Source organism: Thunnus maccoyii, chromosome 4 (genome assembly GCF_910596095.1).
Source record: "Thunnus maccoyii chromosome 4, fThuMac1.1, whole genome shotgun sequence".
NCBI lineage: Eukaryota > Metazoa > Chordata > Actinopteri > Scombriformes > Scombridae > Thunnus > Thunnus maccoyii.
In genome coordinates, this window is record NC_056536.1 from 25,510,123 (window position 1) to 25,529,669 (window position 19,547).

At 40.1% G+C, this 19,547-nt stretch overlaps 2 protein-coding genes across 9 annotated transcripts; one reads left to right on the forward strand and one right to left on the reverse strand.

Annotated features, from left to right (window-relative positions):
• Positions 1–1,826: 1,826 nt before the first annotated feature.
• LOC121895877 (probable G-protein coupled receptor 173) lies at positions 1,827–7,853 on the forward strand. 7 transcript variants are annotated; one of them, XM_042409396.1, is made up of 4 exons: positions 1,827–1,862; positions 2,428–2,552; positions 3,838–3,879; positions 4,717–7,853. In XM_042409396.1, exon 4 carries the CDS (start codon positions 4,883–4,885, stop codon positions 6,092–6,094), a length of 1,212 nt encoding a protein of 403 aa, XP_042265330.1. In that variant the 5' UTR covers positions 1,827–1,862; positions 2,428–2,552; positions 3,838–3,879; positions 4,717–4,882; the 3' UTR covers positions 6,095–7,853. The 7 variants fall into 7 exon arrangements, with proteins under 7 accessions (XP_042265330.1, XP_042265326.1, XP_042265329.1 ...); XM_042409395.1 differs by lacking the exon at positions 1,827–1,862 and having other exon boundaries at positions 2,337–2,602; XM_042409394.1 differs by lacking the exon at positions 1,827–1,862 and having other exon boundaries at positions 2,337–2,552.
• A 3,797-nt stretch (positions 7,854–11,650) lies between these two features.
• Positions 11,651–19,046, reverse strand: wdr13 (WD repeat domain 13). Of its 2 annotated transcripts, XM_042408559.1 has the most exons (10): positions 18,339–19,046; positions 17,704–17,793; positions 17,347–17,578; positions 16,825–16,934; positions 16,437–16,567; positions 16,022–16,329; positions 14,056–14,236; positions 13,748–13,889; positions 13,463–13,581; positions 11,651–12,577 (listed from the first exon to the last, which is right to left on the reverse strand). In XM_042408559.1, exons 2-10 carry the CDS (start codon positions 17,742–17,744, stop codon positions 12,393–12,395), a joined length of 1,449 nt encoding a protein of 482 aa, XP_042264493.1. In that variant the 5' UTR covers positions 17,745–17,793; positions 18,339–19,046; the 3' UTR covers positions 11,651–12,392. The 2 variants fall into 2 exon arrangements, with proteins under 2 accessions (XP_042264493.1, XP_042264494.1); XM_042408560.1 differs by lacking the exon at positions 17,347–17,578 and having other exon boundaries at positions 18,339–18,449.
• Positions 19,047–19,547: the final 501 nt, after the last annotated feature.

The window sequence follows — 19,547 nt, forward strand, 5'->3', positions numbered from 1 at the left end:
CCACTGAGAGCCATGTTAAGCAGTAATTTCAAAAGAGGTTATGAGAGTGTTGTGACATTATTACCAAACAGCAGTTTAAGGGGGTTTCTTCTCACTCTTTCTCTCTTACCCAGTGTGGCATCACTCTGAGAGACAGTTTGGCTTGTTTGAATGGTGGTAATCATCACCAAGAAACAGTAGGTGAAAGAGTGAGGAGTAGGTTTAAATACAGTAACGTCTTTGACAGCAAAAAATCCCCAAGACAAGACAAAATGTTGTTTTCTATATCACCCCTATTTAACATGTCATTGTACTAAAAAAGAACAGGATCCATGGATGTTTATTGGATTTATCTTGTCAATCACACCCAAATTTGACTGTTTAGTCTTTTTATGTTCATATAATTCCTTAAAATCTATAAATATTTGTATTTTTAAAGACTGACAAGACATGTTTCCAACATTTACTTGAAAAATGAAGAGGGCATAAATGTTCATTAAACTATATTTACATTACTGTAGGCATGATACTTCGGTGTCGTTCGTTGCCAAGCATTTGTTCTCGCACTGTTAATAATGTGGTTGACTGTAGCCTGAGAATCAGAAAACGAAGCTTCCAATTCGGGGTTAGTGCATCAATTTTGCAGGTTTCTTTGGTGTTGCGACTGCAATGTTCCTGCTTCAAGTCTAGCTGGGGACATTTGTTGCAAGACGTCTGCCCTCATTTCCTGTCACCTCTCTTCTGTCTGGTATAAAAAAGAGGCAACATTAACACTTTAACTTTGGTTAAGGTCACTGAGTTTGAGGACAAATCAGATTGTGAGTTTTTAAATTCCTTCTACAGTGTGTAAATCTCCAGTGTATACAATACACCTTTATTCAGAGGAAAACTGGGATGCATAGTGAAATAAATGTGTGCATGTATACATTTATTTATATAGCCTACATAGTATTTATCCATACAATAATACACTATGTATAGTATAAATATACATACTGTATACATACATAATAAAAAATGGGGCTGCAAAGAAGAAATGATGGTGCAAATCATGTATTGTACCAGTTACAATGTTACCATGTACAAGCAACTGTGCAGAAAGGTGCATCTGTGTTACTGTGTTACATATAATGTTACAAATTACAAACATAACAGTCTACAGCAACATTGGAGGCTCTATGAGACTGTACCTACAGCAGTGCTTGGAGCTAAATGCTAACATCAGCATGCTAATAGCATGAGCATGTTAGCATGCTGATTAGCAGGTGCAATGTTTACCATGTTCACCATCTTAGTTTAGTGTATTAGCATAACATGAGCACTAAACACAAGCTGATGATAACGAGAATGCAGTTTTGCAGGTGTCTGAATAAGTGAAATTTTAGTTTAATAACCTGTCAGTCCAATTAAAATCCAAGTTTAGTCATCTGTGCAGACTGCTATGAAGCTTATAGGGAGGGAAGAACTGGATTCTCTTCAGGTTTAGAAGTTTGTGCTTAGAGGGGCACAGAAAATATCTAATTATCCCTCTTACATTCATCATTTTGAATACGAGTGTTTACATTCTGGCAGATGGTTTAGAGTTCCAAAATGCAGACTGAACGGTCATAAAAACAAATTTGTCCCGTCATCCATTAAGAATTTAACCAGCAGCAGTTTAATGCTGCGTAGATGATAAGTTAAGGGATCAAAGATATTACAGTTAATCATGTGGAGCACACAAATGTGTCTATCTAATTTTAAAGTAATACATCTATGTGTTGCGAAAATTGCAGAGCCACTAGAGCCAGTATTTGGTTTGTCCATTCTGGGCTACTGTAGAAACATGGTGGTGCAACATGGCGGTCTCCATGGAAGGGGACCCACTCAGGGCTCATTCTAAGGTAACGAAAACACAACAATTCTTATTTTCAGGTGATTATACACTAATTAAAACACACTTATGAATATTATATTCCATTTCTTTCAAGTCTGTTCCACTAGATGCCACTAAATCTTACACATTGCCCCTTTAAATCAGTAGGATTCATTGTCAGATGACCATGAATGTCTGTACAAATTTTAATGCTGATCCATCTTATAATTTTTCATTTGCAAGCGTGGCAAATAAAAAGTACACACATACTATAATAATACTGGATGAAGTAAACATAGAAAATATAAACTACAGGAAGGTGCAAAGTACAAACGATGGTGCATCACATTAATGGAAATGCAGGGAACTCGATACAGTGTAAAAAAAAAAAACCCTGCAGAAAGCTGCATAGTGTGTTCCCACTGCTACAAATCACAAACATTAAAATATCAAGAACAGAAAATGAAAACACTGTATTAACCGTACGGGATGATGATGATGATGATGTTGTTTTTATGGAGGCCCTATATATTCTTCCAGAGGACCCAGAATTCCTTGCTGCGCCCCTGTCAGGCCTGTCTGTGTCATTTTAGGTCCAGTCTGTCACCAAGGGCAGGGGAGCCAATGAAAGACATGCGCAAGTTTGTTGACAGCTGGAGCTCCTCTCTGTGTTCGTACTGGAGAAAACAGACGCGTCATACATGATGCGGGAGAGACGGTTAGAATAAAACATCACTTTCAAGTTACATGGCCCACCATACTGCACAGGTCCGCCTCTCTCCCTCTCTCTCTCTCTCCCCCCTCCATCTCTCCCTCCCTCTCTCTCTCTCTCTCTCTCTCTCTCCCTCTCTCCGAATAAAACCGACGGATTCCGCGAATGTGCGAGCTGCCTCCTTGCAAGCAGCCATAATTGGGATTATTCAGGAATAATTCGCCTAATCCAGCCGTGTTGTTTTTCTTTTTCCTGTTTTTCTTTTCTTTTTTTTTCTTTTTATTAAAAAAATAAAATAAAATCGTGATTTCGACAGCGTCGGCGATGTGAATCCCCCTCCCTGTGGCATCGCTGGATTTGTCGAAACATGCATTTATTCTGTCATGGAGGCTTTAATTGTGGACTATTAAGATGTAGCCCACCTTCGCTGGACAGCAAAACAAAGACTGCATATTAACTGTTCGGGGTAAATACATCGCCTTTTTTTTGTGACTGAAAGATGGGAAAAAGAGACGTATCGAGGCTGTTGTCTGTGTGGACTAATTGTTCTGGTGCCACTAGCCAATATACATGCCAAGACGGTTCATTTAGGGGATGCGCGATCTTTTTTTCCTCTCTAACGTTTGTGGGTGGGTTATTATAAGCATTGAAAATCTGACATCATTTGGATATATGAACAGAACAAGATATATTTTTTTTTGTATCGCGTCTGCTTCTAGTCTTCTGGAAATCCATCTTCGACGTGATGCAACATAAAATCTGTTTTCTCGGATGATATTCAGACACAGACCAAATGAACACATCCCTCTCTATGAAACAGTAAAAGGGTGGCAGTGGATTTTTTTTTTAAATATATATCTGGCTTAACAGCAGACTCCTCATCCTGGATTGTTTGATCAGCTGTTGATTATTAGATAGCCTCTATAACGTCTTATGTTTATTATATGTTGCTCTATTCGATTTCCTTGCGATGGATTTATGCATAACAGGTGTTGTTTGAGCCTGAGAGCACAGCAAGAGCATGAGGCTTTATTATGTGTTTTTCTCTCGATTTAACAAACAGTGAAACAAAGCGACTGGGGTCATTTTTTTTGTTTTTTTGCCGTGCCAGAAGAACAGATCCAAAAAAATAAATAAAAAAAATGAGGGGATGAAAGGTAGGTTATCATCTCTCTCCCTCTCTCTCACACACACACACACGCACACACACACGCACACACACATAGAAACACACACACACACACGAAGCAGAGGTGATTTTGACACCTGTTCATCTGTTTTTCCACTTCAGCCTGTGTTTCCGGCCTAGCTGACATGGCAGCCATCTAATCAGGTGAAATGATATTTGTCAAGGTGGCAGAGGGCTGTTATGTATGGGGGGGTGAAGGGGGGGGAAGAGAAGCCTATAGTTACAGCAAATCACTTTGTGTTTCATGGCCTACATAGACAAGGCCCACCCAGACAAGCACAGTTATGCATCATCATTACCTTATGCCTATAAATGAGTTTTTAGGTGAGGCTGCATCTCAGATCTGTTTTTTTTATTAGTATTATTGGAATGTTTTTAATCTTTATATGGCTCATTTTTTAGGTTCCTTTCTAAAATACTGAGGCCTGATCCTTTTCTCTTCCACATTTCATATGTAGGCCTGTATGGTAAAAACCGAATTGCTCCTTGCCCTGCCTTTGTATTCTTACATTTGTTATATCCTGTGAATGGTACAGATTACACCCTCTGCTCTTAAACTGACTTGTCACGTGCACACACACGCATACACAGAGCAGCAGAGAGAAAGCATAAAATGTTCTTTGCTCATTTACAACATCTCTGTTTGTTGGACATGCCCAGTGTTGGTTGTACTGTGTCTGCTCCATCCCCCTGTACACCCCCATGCATTCACTCAAACACCCACACTTGCACAAAGTATGTGAGCTGTTGTATCTTAGCAACGGGCAAGGTAATTACTGAGAGAGCCAAGGAGCTGGCATGCTGTAGAGCTGCTGATCTGATCCCAGCCTTAGAGAAACAGGAAGGCAAAGATTTCCACTGTGTTGCCCAACACAGCACTTCTGTATCCATGCTGGTAACTGTAAGTTTTGTTTCCATTTAGTGGAGTGCATGTCAGACATCTTGTTTTTCATTCTTCAAAATGTGTGTCTCTGTTCACAGGTGGTGAGGTTGTGGACAAAGAGGAAAGATGAGTCTGTCATGTAGAAAGGATCCTTACGGCCTCTCCTTGTAAAGACGAGAGAGCCGCAGGAGACGACGGCTATAGGAGGATCAGTAGTGTTTATAAAGGGCCTGTACCAGGCAGGCTCCTGTGGAAGGTGATAGAATGGCTAACCAAAGCTTTGCCATCGATGGCCCAGGTAGTTTACTGGCTGTGCTGGCTTCACAGAGTGGACTGGCAAGAGGCGGCAGCAGCAGCAGCAGCAGCAGCAGTGACGGCAGCAGCAATGGAGGAACCTCTGCCACAGATGTGTCTGCCTACTTTAAGCTGGTCTTCTTGGGGATGATCATCTGTGTCAGCCTTGTAGGCAACCTCTTGGTCTCCCTGCTAGTCCTACGAGACAGGACACTTCACAAGGCCCCCTACTTCTTTCTCCTGGACCTGTGCCTGGCTGATGCAGTTCGCTCTGCTGCTTGCTTCCCATTTGTGCTGGTTTCCGTCCACAACAGCTCGGCCTGGACTTACAGTGCCTTGAGTTGTAAAGTTGTGGCTTTTATGGCTGTGCTGTTTTGTTTTCACGCTGCCTTCATGCTGTTTTGTGTGGCTGTCACCCGCTACCTTGCCATCGCCCACCACCGGTTCTACGCCAAGCGCATGACCATCTGGACCTGCGCCGCCATCATTTGCATGGTGTGGACTCTGGCTGTTGCCATGGCGTTCCCACCTGTCTTTGATGTGGGGACATACAAGTTCATCCGTGATGAGGACCAGTGCATTTTTGAACACCGCTACCTGAAGACCAACGACACCCTGGGCTTCATGCTCATGCTGGCTGTGGTGGTCCTGGCCACCCACGGTTTCTACGCCAAGCTGCTGCTGTTTGAGTACAGGCACCGCAAGATGAAACCTGTCCAGCTAGTGCCAGCTATCAGCCAGAACTGGACCTTCCACGGTCCTGGGGCAACAGGTCAAGCTGCAGCTAACTGGATTGCAGGGTTCGGTCGTGGCCCCATGCCACCCACTCTGTTGGGCATCAGGCAGAATTTACACAATCAACACCGGCGGCTGCTTGGGATGGAAGAGGTGAGGTCAGAGAGGAGGCTGGGCAGGATGTTCTACACCATCACCCTGCTTTTCTTGGTCCTCTGGGCTCCCTACATCGTGGCATGCTTCTGGAGGGTGTTTGTCAAGTCCTGCACCATCCCTCACAGGTATCTTTCCATCACAGTGTGGATGAGCTTCGCCCAGGCTGGAGTCAACCCCATCTTCTGTCTCCTGCTCAACGAGGACCTGAGAAAAGTGCTGAGAGCTCACCTGCCCACCTACTGGAGGACTAAACAACACCTGCCCCAAGATGAGGCCTACTGCATTATGTGATAAGATATAAGCTTAACAAAGAGAATGTTTCAGGTTTTTAAGGGAAATTTGGAGAATAGAAGCGATGTAATGCACCTTGGTTAAGTGTCAGCGTCTGTTTTGTTGTTTTGCACTACAAAATCAAATTTTTGCCAACAAATGCAGGCACAGTGCCATTTTATTAAGAATGTTGATATTCGAGTAAATGTTTAAGGTGCGGAGGTTTGAACAGGGCGATAAAAAAAAGCCCTGGTAACACTTTAATGGCTTGTATTTCTGATGAGGTACTAGAATGATCACAACAATCACCACTCCAAGTAAGTGTGACAGTTGCCATTTTAAAAATATTGTTGCCTTATTTCAGAGGGACACGCCCCAGAGCTTTCAACCGAAAATTAGTTTCTGTGTCACATGAGGCACAAAACAGACACACGGAGAGTTGAAATCCTTGAAGAAATGTGCTGTGGACTGTGAATAGAAAGTGTTGATCAGAGCGTTACTAACTCTGAAACACATCAAGGAACTCAAAGGGTCTAAATGGATTGATAGACCACCCTGGACGCCTTTTCATGTAATTCAAAGGAGACTGCAGAATATCGAATGGACCCAGTACCCTTGGATACATTTAAATAGCTGTTGTGAACCCAAGAAGCCCCTAACATGCTTGATTTTTTGGACTTGATTTAGGGCGTGTCAGGTTTCTTTGTATCATAAAAAAATGCCTGTTTTCCTTTATTTGTAAACAATACATGTTAAGCAGATGACACTATTTTGAAATATGACTTGATTTCATATTGTACAGACTGTACAGGAATGTATATTCCTGCTTGTGTGTTTTTATATAGCATTTGTGTGTATGTGTGCGTGAGAGGTAGGAAGAGAAGGAGGGAGGAAGAAAAAAAGAGAAATAATGATGATGAAAAAGGTTCCAGTAATATTGAGTCAATATGAAAGCAGTCTCATCTTGCGGTCTCAAAATCATGCAAAATTGAGTAGTCATCATATGGAAATTTATCCTATAAATTGATTTTCATACCTGAAAATGTCTGATTTTTAATGTTAATGTACAAGCAAATGTTAAATACAGATGGATTATGAAAAAGGGGACCGAATAATTAGAAAACTATACTTGTACATTGCAAACAATCCATAGGATTTAATGACTTGAATGATTATGTAAATTACGTATTTTAAAAAAAAATCATTTGCAAATGAACATTTATTTGCAAATGATGATCTTGGGAATGTATTTAAAGTACTGTTATGCTCTCACCAGAATACAGAAAAATGAAGAAGAAATGAAGTGGCACTTAATATGAAGGAAACTTGAATGTTACCAGGCCCTCTTATATTTCCCCTCAACATTAATGTCACCATTTGAGTGTGTGGATCAGTATGTTCAAAATCTAAACGTCTTCAGGCTGGATACGACCCCAGAGATGTTTGATGTATGGAAACCGACTTAGACTACATTGAGTTGTCTCTCCAAATTATGATTCATGTAATGCAAAAGTCTGACCTACAGTATGTTAGGCATAGATATATTTGTGCAGTAAATTTTCTAAATGTGGACACTTGCACAGCATACTGTATTAGCATGCATTCCACTGCATTTCATAGATTCAAGACCGGGGATTACAACTTGTACAGATGTTGATATGGAAAGACAAAGTGAAAAGTGAACTGAGGTCCATAATTTTTACGTCTGGCATTCCTTCGCGAGATGATATTCTGTAACTGTACAGTTTAACTGAGGTGGTTCTTTTGCCCACTCATCAATAAAGACTCTACTTTTGATGCATTCTGAGTTATGACCTGCCTGGATGTTGAAATGGCTCGACCGCTGTGGAGAAACACTTCACAGGAAATAGACCAATTTACATGTAGCACAAATTACATCCTATGTGCATTTCAGTCCCTGAACATAAACAACAAAAAAAAAAGGTAAAATTGTGACACATCAGTCTAGCTTTGCACACTTGACTGCATGAAATGAAAAAGATGTCTGGACTCTTTCCCCTCCACTGAGCACTGACCAACAATCTCTGTGGAGTCAAAAGGGTTTGTGATTTCTTACTCTGGTACCAACCTTTCATATCTGTGGAGGCAGGTGTACAAATACACAAAAGAGTGAAGAGATATCTACAAAATTGAATTGTTATACGAGGCTTGAAGTGAACAACTATAGAAACAAATAATGTGGCATGTGTGGATCCAACTAAGGTTCTGAAGCTTGTGGTCTATAATCTACTTAAACCTTCCTACAATAAAACTAAATGCTAAAACATAGCGTCACAGTAGCACAAATAGAGAAGAGAAATAAAGTCAACAAACTGACAAAGCAATGTCTAAAGTTTGCTAACATTAGCCACCATAAGCTACCAGTCATACCAGACCAAGGAGCTAAACCCTTGAGTGTATTGACTTGAATGAGGATGCATTTTATTTCTTATGAATTCAAGAATGTGTATTTCTTTCTATAAAAGTTACCCTAGTCTCGCTTTAACCGATGAAGCATAAACACATACTGTAAATTGCGAGGTCCTTGAAAAATGTGTTGCAAAAACAGATAAGAAAGGCAAAAGAATGAGAGCACTCAAGTATAAACGTACTGAAGGACTTGCAAACCCCAGAGATTAAGGACATTTAAAACTAGCATTTGATGTTGATGCTCAGATGTAGAACCTGGATATGCGGTGTCATTACATCAAATGACATATCCCAGAAGAGAACATTTAATACCACATAAAATCAGAGAAGTGAGGACTGTAAAATCATATAAATAAAAATAACTGCAACTCTCTCCCAGGCTTTCCAAGTAGCAGATGTGAAATCTTTTGTGCAAACAGAGAGATGGATTTAAGGCGAAATATATCCAATCACTCAACAGACCAGAAAAACAATATTTTCTCATTTATTCAAAATTGTAGGAAGGTTTAAACTGACATATGTTACAGTATGATGTCTGGATGAATTAAAGTTAATTTTACAGGTATGAGGATTCCACAATCTGACAAATTTTAAGAATACTACTGCTAATAATAGAATATCTTAAATGTTGTTGTAAATAGTTCCTCTGCAAGATAAGGAACTTAAAGCACATTAATAAAACATTTAATGTCCTGAATCTCTTTATCCCTATTGGAAAAAAACTGTTCATACAGATGCCATATATACAGCAAACTTTATGCAACCAACCATACCACATAATTATGTTTCTGGCATTATGAAATAAAATGGAAAGGGTTGGTAGAAAAGAAATTCAATCTTAATTATAGCCTGATTGAAATCCAGCAGTCGTATGATTGTGTATTCTCTCAATAAACAATTAGCCTATATTTTAAATTTGAATGAGAGATAATTTCCATTGTCTGTATTTGCGCACTCAAACAGAGGCGGATAGAAAAAGATGTTTCCATAGTGAGAAGCATCAACTGTGTGAACATCCTCTAAATAGTCCAGGTTTAACAGGTTGTATCCGACTGTGCCTCTCTGTCTCCCCAGAACTGATGTTGAAGATTCATCCAAGTACTTTTATTTTTAGTTTTCTTCCCACTTCTCTCTAAGATACATCACAACAAAGGCCGTCTTACTCATTTGTGAAAACTTATCCTCGCCCACTGTATGTTCTGAAGATACAGAGTTGTGCAGAGGCCTTGTTGCATTGTCCTATCAGAGCACTCAGGTTCATGCAGGAGAAGTTTTTGTGTAGCTCTCTTAGACAGGTTTCCTTGCTTTTATCACCTATCCTGCCTGTTTTAAACAAAGCCCCTGTCCTGACCTTCCCAGACAGCAACCATTCATTGTGTTTTCACTCCCACACAGCCACATTTGTACGTCACAATACCCTCACCAACCTTGAGAGGAAAACAATCATGTCTCAAGATGCTGCATTTGTGCATAAATCACACATCTGTTCCAACTGTAAAACTACACTTTCATACAAATGCAGTTTTGTACAAAATGTACAAAAATTGTTCAAAAATGTACAAAAAATATGTTTCCCTGTGACTTTTTTCCAATCTCTTTCTACAATTTTCAGTTGATTATGTATTTCTTTTTCGTGAGCTGTGACGGTGCAAACAGTGTGGAAATGGCAATGTGAGACTAATGTCTCGCATAGCCATGATACATTAGTCTGACAATGCAGGACTAATATGTCATTTTTATAGCTTGTCTAAGCCTAGAAAATAGAAATTCTTCATGTGTAGGAGCTGTGTGATTTGATCTACCTCAGTGGTTCTCAACCTGGGGGTCAGGACCCCTCAAAGGGTCCCAAGAAAAAAAAATGAAGGTCACAAGACCCTTCTGTTAAGCTTTTTTTCCCCCTGATTTTGCTGTTTTGTGAAATACTTGATACTTTTACCTCTTGTGCCTCTAAAAATCCATCAAATGAAACAATATTGGAAAAGAAAAAATCACTCTTTGATTGAACTGCTCACAACTCATGTCAGCTTTAAGACCATATGGGGTTATACAAGTAGACATTTCTTTATTTTAAAGGTTGGGAATCTACCTGATGGTTAATGTTGGCAGTGTGCCTACAACTACATCTTGGTGATGTTGACAAAATTCAGTATTGATGATGTCAGGACATTTTAGGGATGATTAATGGTGATTTAAGAAGATACTAAGAAATTGAACAAGTAAAACAAGACTTCACAGCAGTGCTTTGAGCTCAGTGCTAACATGCTCGTAATGCTAATTTTTAGCAGGTAAGATTTACCGGGTTTACCATCTTAGTTTTAGCGTGTTAGCATTTTAACATTTGCTCATTAACACTAAATGTATAGAACAGCTGAGAGTAATGGGTTTCAGGTATCTGGTCATAAACCAAATAAGCAGATTGAAATTTTGACCCCATGATGGCGTTAAATGAAAAGTCAGTAAGATTCATCCTGTGAGGAATTTGAACATTTGTAGCAAATTTCACAGCAATTCATCCAATAGTTTTGGAGATATTTCTCTCTGAACCACTAATGTCACAAAAAATCTCTTGGTGGTGCTAGACAAGAGGGGAATCCTTAAGTCCTAAGGATTCATCCTCTGGGGAACATGAATGTCTGTAAACAAACAGAGAAATCATGGTAATCAATGCAGTAGTTTTGGGATATTTCAGCCTGGACCAAAGCATTGGACAAACCAACACTGCTAGCGTGGCTAAAACAATCATTAATGCAATTATGATGATTGATGGCTAAACTGGCAGGAGAATTGACTATTTTTCTTAGCTAGAACACATTTCAAAGGTCAAGTATTATTGAACCTTTAAATCCACAAAAAGAGAACATATAAGCTCTTTTATAATGCCAAAATGCCAACATCATCTTATCACATGACACAATATTATAGATATGTTGCTCAGGTCCAAATGCAGCAGTACATTTTTACACACCTTTTAGTCATTCATGTAGGGGAAATCCTGTGTGGATGTTGAAGACCCACACAATGACTAATACTCTCCTACACTGAAGGTTTCACCAACCCACTACATTAAGCTCTTCTTTTTTTAAAATATCCCATTGTTTCAAATATATTTTTGTAAAAAAAAAAAAAAAAAAATGAAACAAAGACTACTGACAGTTACAGTAGTTTTATTCTGTATACATGTGCGTTAAATAAATTATATGAATAAGCAACCAGCATGAACTGAATACACACACATACACACACACACACACACACACACACACACATACAAATAAGTACAAACATACTTAAAAACACACTTGTTTATCTTTTGCGATGATCAGCTTGATATGCCGACTGACCGATTCTGAGTTCAACATCATGCACATGGTCTCAAATTAAAAACAGGCGACTGCAGAACTGAAATCAAATAAGGCGGTTTTTTACTACACTTGATTACGCTGCTTGAATAACAGTTACATAAATAGTGAACTAGATCTATGCCAGAGGGACTGTCAGTGTGATACAAAGTGATGGAACTGGTTTCTCTGGAAGATTGCATCGTATCCTCTTCACATGAATTCAGTCATACCCCCTACAAGTAGGTAAGCCATGACACATGCATGGGAGTAGTGCTCTTTCTTTTTGTGTTGAAAAGCAATTTCCTCAGCTGCAGCTGTAGGAGTACTGACACATACACACATAACCCGCCCCCCCAAACCCCTTGAATTAAGAAATCCCAGCCACCTACACAACATGGTGTACTGATTGCACTTGAGTATCATTACATTAAACGTTTAACGCAGCCTGTTACATCCCGGTGAAAATCTACAGACGTTGTTATTGGACGGTTAAGGAGCGGCAGGCCTTTTGTATGCAGTTGGATGGAAGCATTTTATTGGTGGATCAGTCACTTTTGCTCCCGCCTCCAGATGATGACCATGCCTGTGGAATCAGCTGAGGCCAGTAAACTCTCGTCACAATTGAAGCTGACATCCAGAACTGGTCCCCCGTGACCCTGTAACTTGTTCACTATCGCCTTGGTGTTGCGTTCGACGTCGAAGAAGTAGACACAGGCGTCCTCGCTGCCGGTCACTGTATTAGAGGGAAAGAATAAGAAATGAATTGGTGAGGAGAAATGACCACGGCAACTAAATAAATAAATGATGAATGTCTTGTTATGACAATTCCTCCAATGGTTCGATGAGAATTTGAATTTTAAATGAATATCTCTGTAGTTCACACTGCTTCTAAACAATCTGAAGACACAATTATTATTGTGACAACCATAAAATGCCCTGCATGTGCAATAAACCCTTTAAATTTCTATCAGACAAAAAATAAGTATATAGAGATGCTGCTCAACACTCCAGAGCTACAGATATGAGGCCGAAGCACTTCTCAGGTATCCTTCACTGTTTGTCAGTTCGTGTCCTTTTTTTTTAAAAATGTAATGTAAGCAATCATGTTGCAAAACATCAGTGGCTTTTGTAACAATTAAATTACAACACAGCCTCAACTGAAGATTCTCAAGGGTATTTTTTATGACTGAGATACTTCTGTTAATTGGAGACGCAAACCTGATAATTTAAACACTGACAAGCCTCGAATAAAATGAACTGTGGGGAATAATTACGGTGAGGAAAGTCAAGGAAGGTGAAGCTCTGAGGTAGAACGGTGTCAAATATTAATGCTCCCATGTAAACAACTCACTGTATAACTTCAATTGATTATATACTCCTGTGATTTTTGAAAATTCTGCAACCTTTTGGTAAGTGAACAATAATCAAATTAACTCAAAATGCATTCAAGCTTAAAAACAAGATAGGTTGCTTAAAGGTTGCTAATTTGGCTTGTTTTATCCAAAAGCAGCACTATGCTATTTTTTGCATATCTTTCTTTCACACCGGATTGCCTGCAGCATTTAATGAACTGTGGACTAATTTTCTATTCAAATATCACAGCAGGAACACTTCTTACCAACACAAGCTCCCTGTCTGAAAGACATGAGGGGACAGAAGATGCTATGAACGAGCTGGGAACCGTGCTGGATGGGGAAACTCCTCTTCAGCTGTAGTGTGCCTTCATTATCTACCACCCTGCAAACGCAAAGGTGGCATAACGGATCATATTCAATGCAACAATATAAATACATCATCACATACACGCATCACAAGTGAAGACGTTATAGCTTTGATTTTTATTTCTGCACAGCAGAGACAAAACTGTCCATTACTAAACAGTGACTTGTCCTTACAAACTGACCTGTACAGCAGAAGCTTATTGACACAGGCGTTGACCAGCAGGGAGGGGTCTCTGGCCTCTCGGCTAATCCAGGACCGAGCAGATATGCTGCAGATGGAGCTGCCTTCACTCACCACCAGACGCTTGGCTTTGGTCAGCTTCCCTGTGGGAGGGGGCAGGCAGAAACAGCGGAGACCGGCAGTAACACATCAACCACTTTCCCTCTCAAACAGAGACACCATTAATTCACAACGCAAAACCTGATAGTAATTTGTAATTCAGTCATGAAACACTTTGCCCTCTGCCAGATGGAGATACTGTAAGCGTACCTGTGGCCATGTCAAAGAGGAAGGAGAAGATGCTCCCCCTGTCATCACCAGCCCAAAGGATCCTCCCCGGAGCATCAAAGGAGAGAGACAGTACACGGCCTGTCAGCTTACTGGAGCCCCCCTTCACCTTCTTCCCAGTGGAGATGTTCACCACCTGCAGGTGGTGCTTGCTGTTCCCCACCTGCAACACAGAACTGGTAGTGAGGACCTTTATTATTTCCATAGGGTAGCCCTGAGAAAAGCACTGGTAGATGTTTTTTTTCTGGTGCAATTAGACTAGGTGAAACCCCATGTAGGTTGATCTTATAATCTCTGCATAATGTGCATTAATGTGCCATGTGTTGGAAATGTAGAAACAGAAAGTATCTACTCTCATCTTGTGTTCATGCAAATGAGACCAATATATGGCTGCTCTGGTAGACCAGTCAGTTAAATTTGTACAAACCAGATTTGAATGTCTGTGCTTAAGACATCTATTTCTTCCACTCATAGTCCTTCTTGTTGGCACTGACTGTCAATTAAAAACAAATATCTATCTCCCTCATCAATTTAATGAGGCATAAATGGACACGGGTGTGCAAGTCTCTGCTTTCATTTCACATTCTGCTCATCAATTAAAAGTATTTCCCACTGAAAAAGCAGAGTTAAATCCAAATTATCCAAGACATTTACCACTTTTGTTTTAGTTACAAAAGATGACATTTAATTCTGAAATTTTAATCAATGTCTGCACAGTAGCTTTGTATGCAAAGTTTTGTGAATACACATCACACAAAAAAAAATCAGACAAGGTTTTAATAAAATAAAATGCATGATGATTAATTAATTTGACAGCATGTTATGAACTTTGAAGAGGAAATAAAAGCTGCACAAGTCATTCTCTATACCAGGATCACAGAGGCCCAGCTGTAACAAAATTGTGCCTGTAAGTATAAAAAGTAACAGACAAATGACAAGAGTAAAGTATTTCTGGCATTTTTCTGGTTTAACCAGCACCTTGCCTCACAGCCTTTTTGCCATTTGACACAAATACTGATATATAAACGTCTTTCTCACTGGTTCCAGTCCTCTCTGTAAGGCAAAATCTGCTAACACAGTTTCAAACTGCACCATGTGGGCTTGGGATAGAAATTCAGACCTTTGAAATGTAAAAATAGTTTGTGACATACTGAATGTTTAATGTTCTATTTGAGGCTCTCATGAGACTTATTACAGTAATATATACAGCTACGCAACTCATTTCAAGTGCCAAATATTTAGGGCTGAGACGATTAGTTAATCGATCATCAATTTTCACAAATTATCTACATTATCTGGTTCCAGCTTCTCAACTCATTTATCTAATATGATAGTTAATTGAATTTCTTTGGGTTTTGGACTGACGGACAGATAAAACATGCAGAGAAATTGTGATTTTTTTCATTTCATTTTATAGAAACAAATCAATAAATCCTTGAATAAAATCAGCAGATGAAGTGATCACTAATTTACTGTGATATCAATATAAGGTAACTTAAACATTTATTCCAGAAACACAACTATTATCATTTGTTTTTCCCCAAATAATCACAGACATGAAAGCAGGCGGCAGATGATGATGCTGCAAACATATAATCAGAGCTTTATTCATATGATGACTGTAGTGCAGTAGTACACCTTAAAAAACTAAAGGTTAGAGAGGGAAAATATTTAAATATTCTTAAAAATCTAGTAGAGTGACGGCACAGAATATTGACAAAAACAATGCCTCCTCATCTATCAATTTTAAAGGAGGACACAAAAGAAATATTGGCAGAACAAGGAAATTAGATTATGAAATAAATGATCACACAATAAATCACAATAAATGTTTTTTTTGTCTTACAAATATTTTTAATGTAATTACCTGTAATTGAAAACAATTCTCTTGCTCAAGGTTTTTTTTGTGACAGTATTGAATTAGTACTAAAAAATATATGAGACTCACCACAGTAAGGTTATTATTCATGGGCTGGAAGGTGCAGCAGAGCAACTCGCTGGATTCTGGGTCTCTGACCTCTCGTATGCATCGACCATCCTCGGTGTTCCAGATACGCAGAGTCCCATCTAGTGATGTCGACACGATGATGTCATTGCTGAGGGACCAAGCAAAGTCTGTGACCGGACCACCGTGACCTTTCAGAGTCACCTTCACGCTGGCAGGAGGCGGGGACAACGTCATGATGGACAGGGTGCCATCCAGTGAGCAGCAAGCAAGGAGGTGCTTGTCATCATTGGCAAACTGCAAACGTGGAACTAAAAAAAACACAAGGGGAAGGACAAAAAGATCAAATAAGGTGAAATTAATGTTGAAGCTTAATGTTTATAAATGGATTATTATAACTTAGTAACCATTTACTCACCAGCAGAGTCTACATGTTGGTCAAATATGTGGTGCATTCCAGCAAAAGCATAATTTTCACTCAAAGTTGTGTCCCCGGCCATTGCACGACTGGCCTCTGCCACTGAGGTGGGCACCAAACTGCCCGGAGGCCTGCGGCCAGAAATAAAAACCACCATGTAAGCATAAAATCAATACAACACACCTCACAACCCTTCCCCACAGCTGACAAATCAATATGAGAGGTCTGATCATTACTCAGTGCAACCAAATCTGAATTACAACCTATAAATCTAAAAAAAACACAATAGTTCAAAAGAGAGATAAATCGAAGAATTCATTTGCTCAAGGCGATGAGACAAGACGTTGGATGCATGTTGAGCATCTCTGTGAAGTGTTCTTCTGGGTACCTCTCATCATAGACAGCTCTGTTCATCTGGGCCTGTAGCTGGTAGGAGCCTCTGCTGACGGACCGGCGGTGACCACGAGCCCCTTGGGCGCGGGGGTCCTCCTCGAAGTCCTGCTCAAGAACAGAGAGGGAGAAGACAGCCAAAGGGGGAGACAGAACCTCGTAGGAGTGAGTACAAGTGGATACAACTTCAGACCACAAATAATCTTGAAATTAGCCATCATTAAATCTTGAAAACTTACTGAAATTAGCATGCATTTTTCAGTTAGTCATATATCCCATTCACATGGGCAGTGCCAGCCATTTCAACCAAGCTGCTCAGCTTAATATGCATGGGCAACCAAAGTTTTGTTTTGCTATGCTGCTGGTTGTTGACAACTAAAGTCAAACCATCCATATGGCTCTCATATGTTGTAACTCTGAGATGTTTTTATATTTCTTTTTCCAAATTAGTACAGAAACCCCCCCCTCTATTCCTTCTCTTTTTGTGTTCCTGTCCTTTCTCTGTTTCTTTGGGTCTGACCTCCATGCGGTCCAGTGTGGTGCGGGAGCTGCGCACACTGCTGGCCCTGAAGCTGCTCTGCTCAGACAGGGGCCCATAGCGCAGGGCCAGCAGCTGACTGCGCAGCCTCAGGTACTGCCTGCGCAGCCCCGGCTCAAAGCCACACTTGGCGTTCTCTCTGAGCAGCTGGCTGCGTCGGCGGATGTACTGAGTTCGGAACTGTGGGAAGGTAGGCGTGCGGTAAGCATTGTACCTGGAGGGGAAAAGAAGTGACACAGCACGCACAATAACTCACAAGTGATCCATAAGCAATTACATGTCTGAACAGTTTCTTCATCAGTTTAGACTATTAAAGCCTGCTGCCTGACTGAGTCTCACCTTGCGTCCACTGCCAAAACCTGCTGCCAAACTGCTGCCATTACACAAGCACTCTGGGTAGAGAGAGGAAGCCACTGCCAGGGCACGTTCCTGCAAAAATACACAACACTCAGTTCACATTTTAGCCACTTTAACTAATAAACTTTACATTTATGTGCTGTGTGAGAGTGTAGCTTAGCTAAAATTAATGTTACATTCATTTAAGTGAAGTATCATCCCCACCCTCCCTCCACAACACAGAGCCAAGTGATGGTGCAGAATCTAATAGCACCACAGGAAAAGACTTTGCTGTTGAGCTATGTGAGTTTGACACCTGCTAATAATTATTGAGGTGAACCGAAGGAGTCAAATGGAGTCAAAAGATAATTGGTTTGGGCATTTTTTCCCCTTGCAGACAGCCAAGAACAGGCTTGACAGCTAGGTTAATGTCGCTAAGCTAACGTTACCTAGCAAGCTAGTAATTAGCAAGTTAGCCACAACATCATCTACGATCTCCTCGCATAAACATTTATTTTCCATTCACTCTTTAATGTACTTTGATAGTCTATCAGTTGGCAGTTATATACATAGAACAGGGCGTTTATTGTGGTAATACAGCGAAGAAACACCGAGAAATATATGTGGAAACGGCTCACCTTCCTAGCTTTTCTCCATCGCTGCCTGTTCAGTAAAGTCACATGACACGGTGACACCAGCCCACTGACTGATGTGCAGCTACATGATGACTCACAATATTGAGTTAGATTGTTTTTATCGTTGGATAAAACACGACCAAACAATCACAATATGACTGGATTAGGGTTCATATTTAACAGACCGACAGCCAGAAACAGACACAAACCTGATTTACGACATCATGTTTTCATAGGAAAGACATTTTCAACACTATAAAATCTCGCTGGATTATGATTTTATTCTGTTTAAGCACAAGCTGATAACAATGGCACTCCTTATGTTTGCATACAATGTTGTCTTTAGGGATTACACGGGTTGCTGAGGTGAAAATATAATCAATTGCTTAATATCAGCACATAAATAATTAGCCTACTAGCCTGCATGAAAGTCCACACAATGAAGAATGCAAAGAGTGACACATTTGAGCACACTTACTATTGTCCTCAGCTCTAACAGTGCTGACACATATGAGGACTAATTTTTTTTGTAATAATATGTAACAACCAAATGTGAGAAGTCACATATGGTTTCTAAGGGGGTAAAAATAATCTGCTATCCTCTATTCAGTATATAACATTTAAAAAAGTCCCTATTTAAAAGAAATGAACATAAGCTGTCACCTCGCCTGTAACATGATGGAAACGCTTTCTTGTCATGGACAATAGGTGAACACACAGTTCCAGTGGGTTCACAATGGCAGTATTACAAGGTCAGCTCTGAGGTTTCGCCTGGCTCAGCAAAGACCTGCAGAGCTGTGGGGCATGCTGCTCAGCTGACGGGGCTCTTTGCTTGTTCATGGTGCTCTTTCTCGAAGGGGCCCCAGTGACAGAGCCATTCACAAGCTCCGTCCATAAATGCCCGAGTTGAGCGCCACATTAAGCACAGCATTCTCAGAAACCAGCACAGACTCTGAAGTACAGCAAACATGCCCGGAACAAAAGGTAAGTAACGTAAAACAAACATTAATTTCCAAAAAAAAAAAAAAAGAATATAATTCTTTAATTTACTACTAGAGAAGCTGCATGTTCATTGAATTAAAAAAAAAATGATATTTTTGTGTAGCAAAAGTAAACTGGTTTCCATGTGATTATTTCCGCCATTTTCAGGTAATAAGTCGGACAAGAAGTCAACTACCAAGGTAGGAAAATTATTATGTAGTACAAAATCCT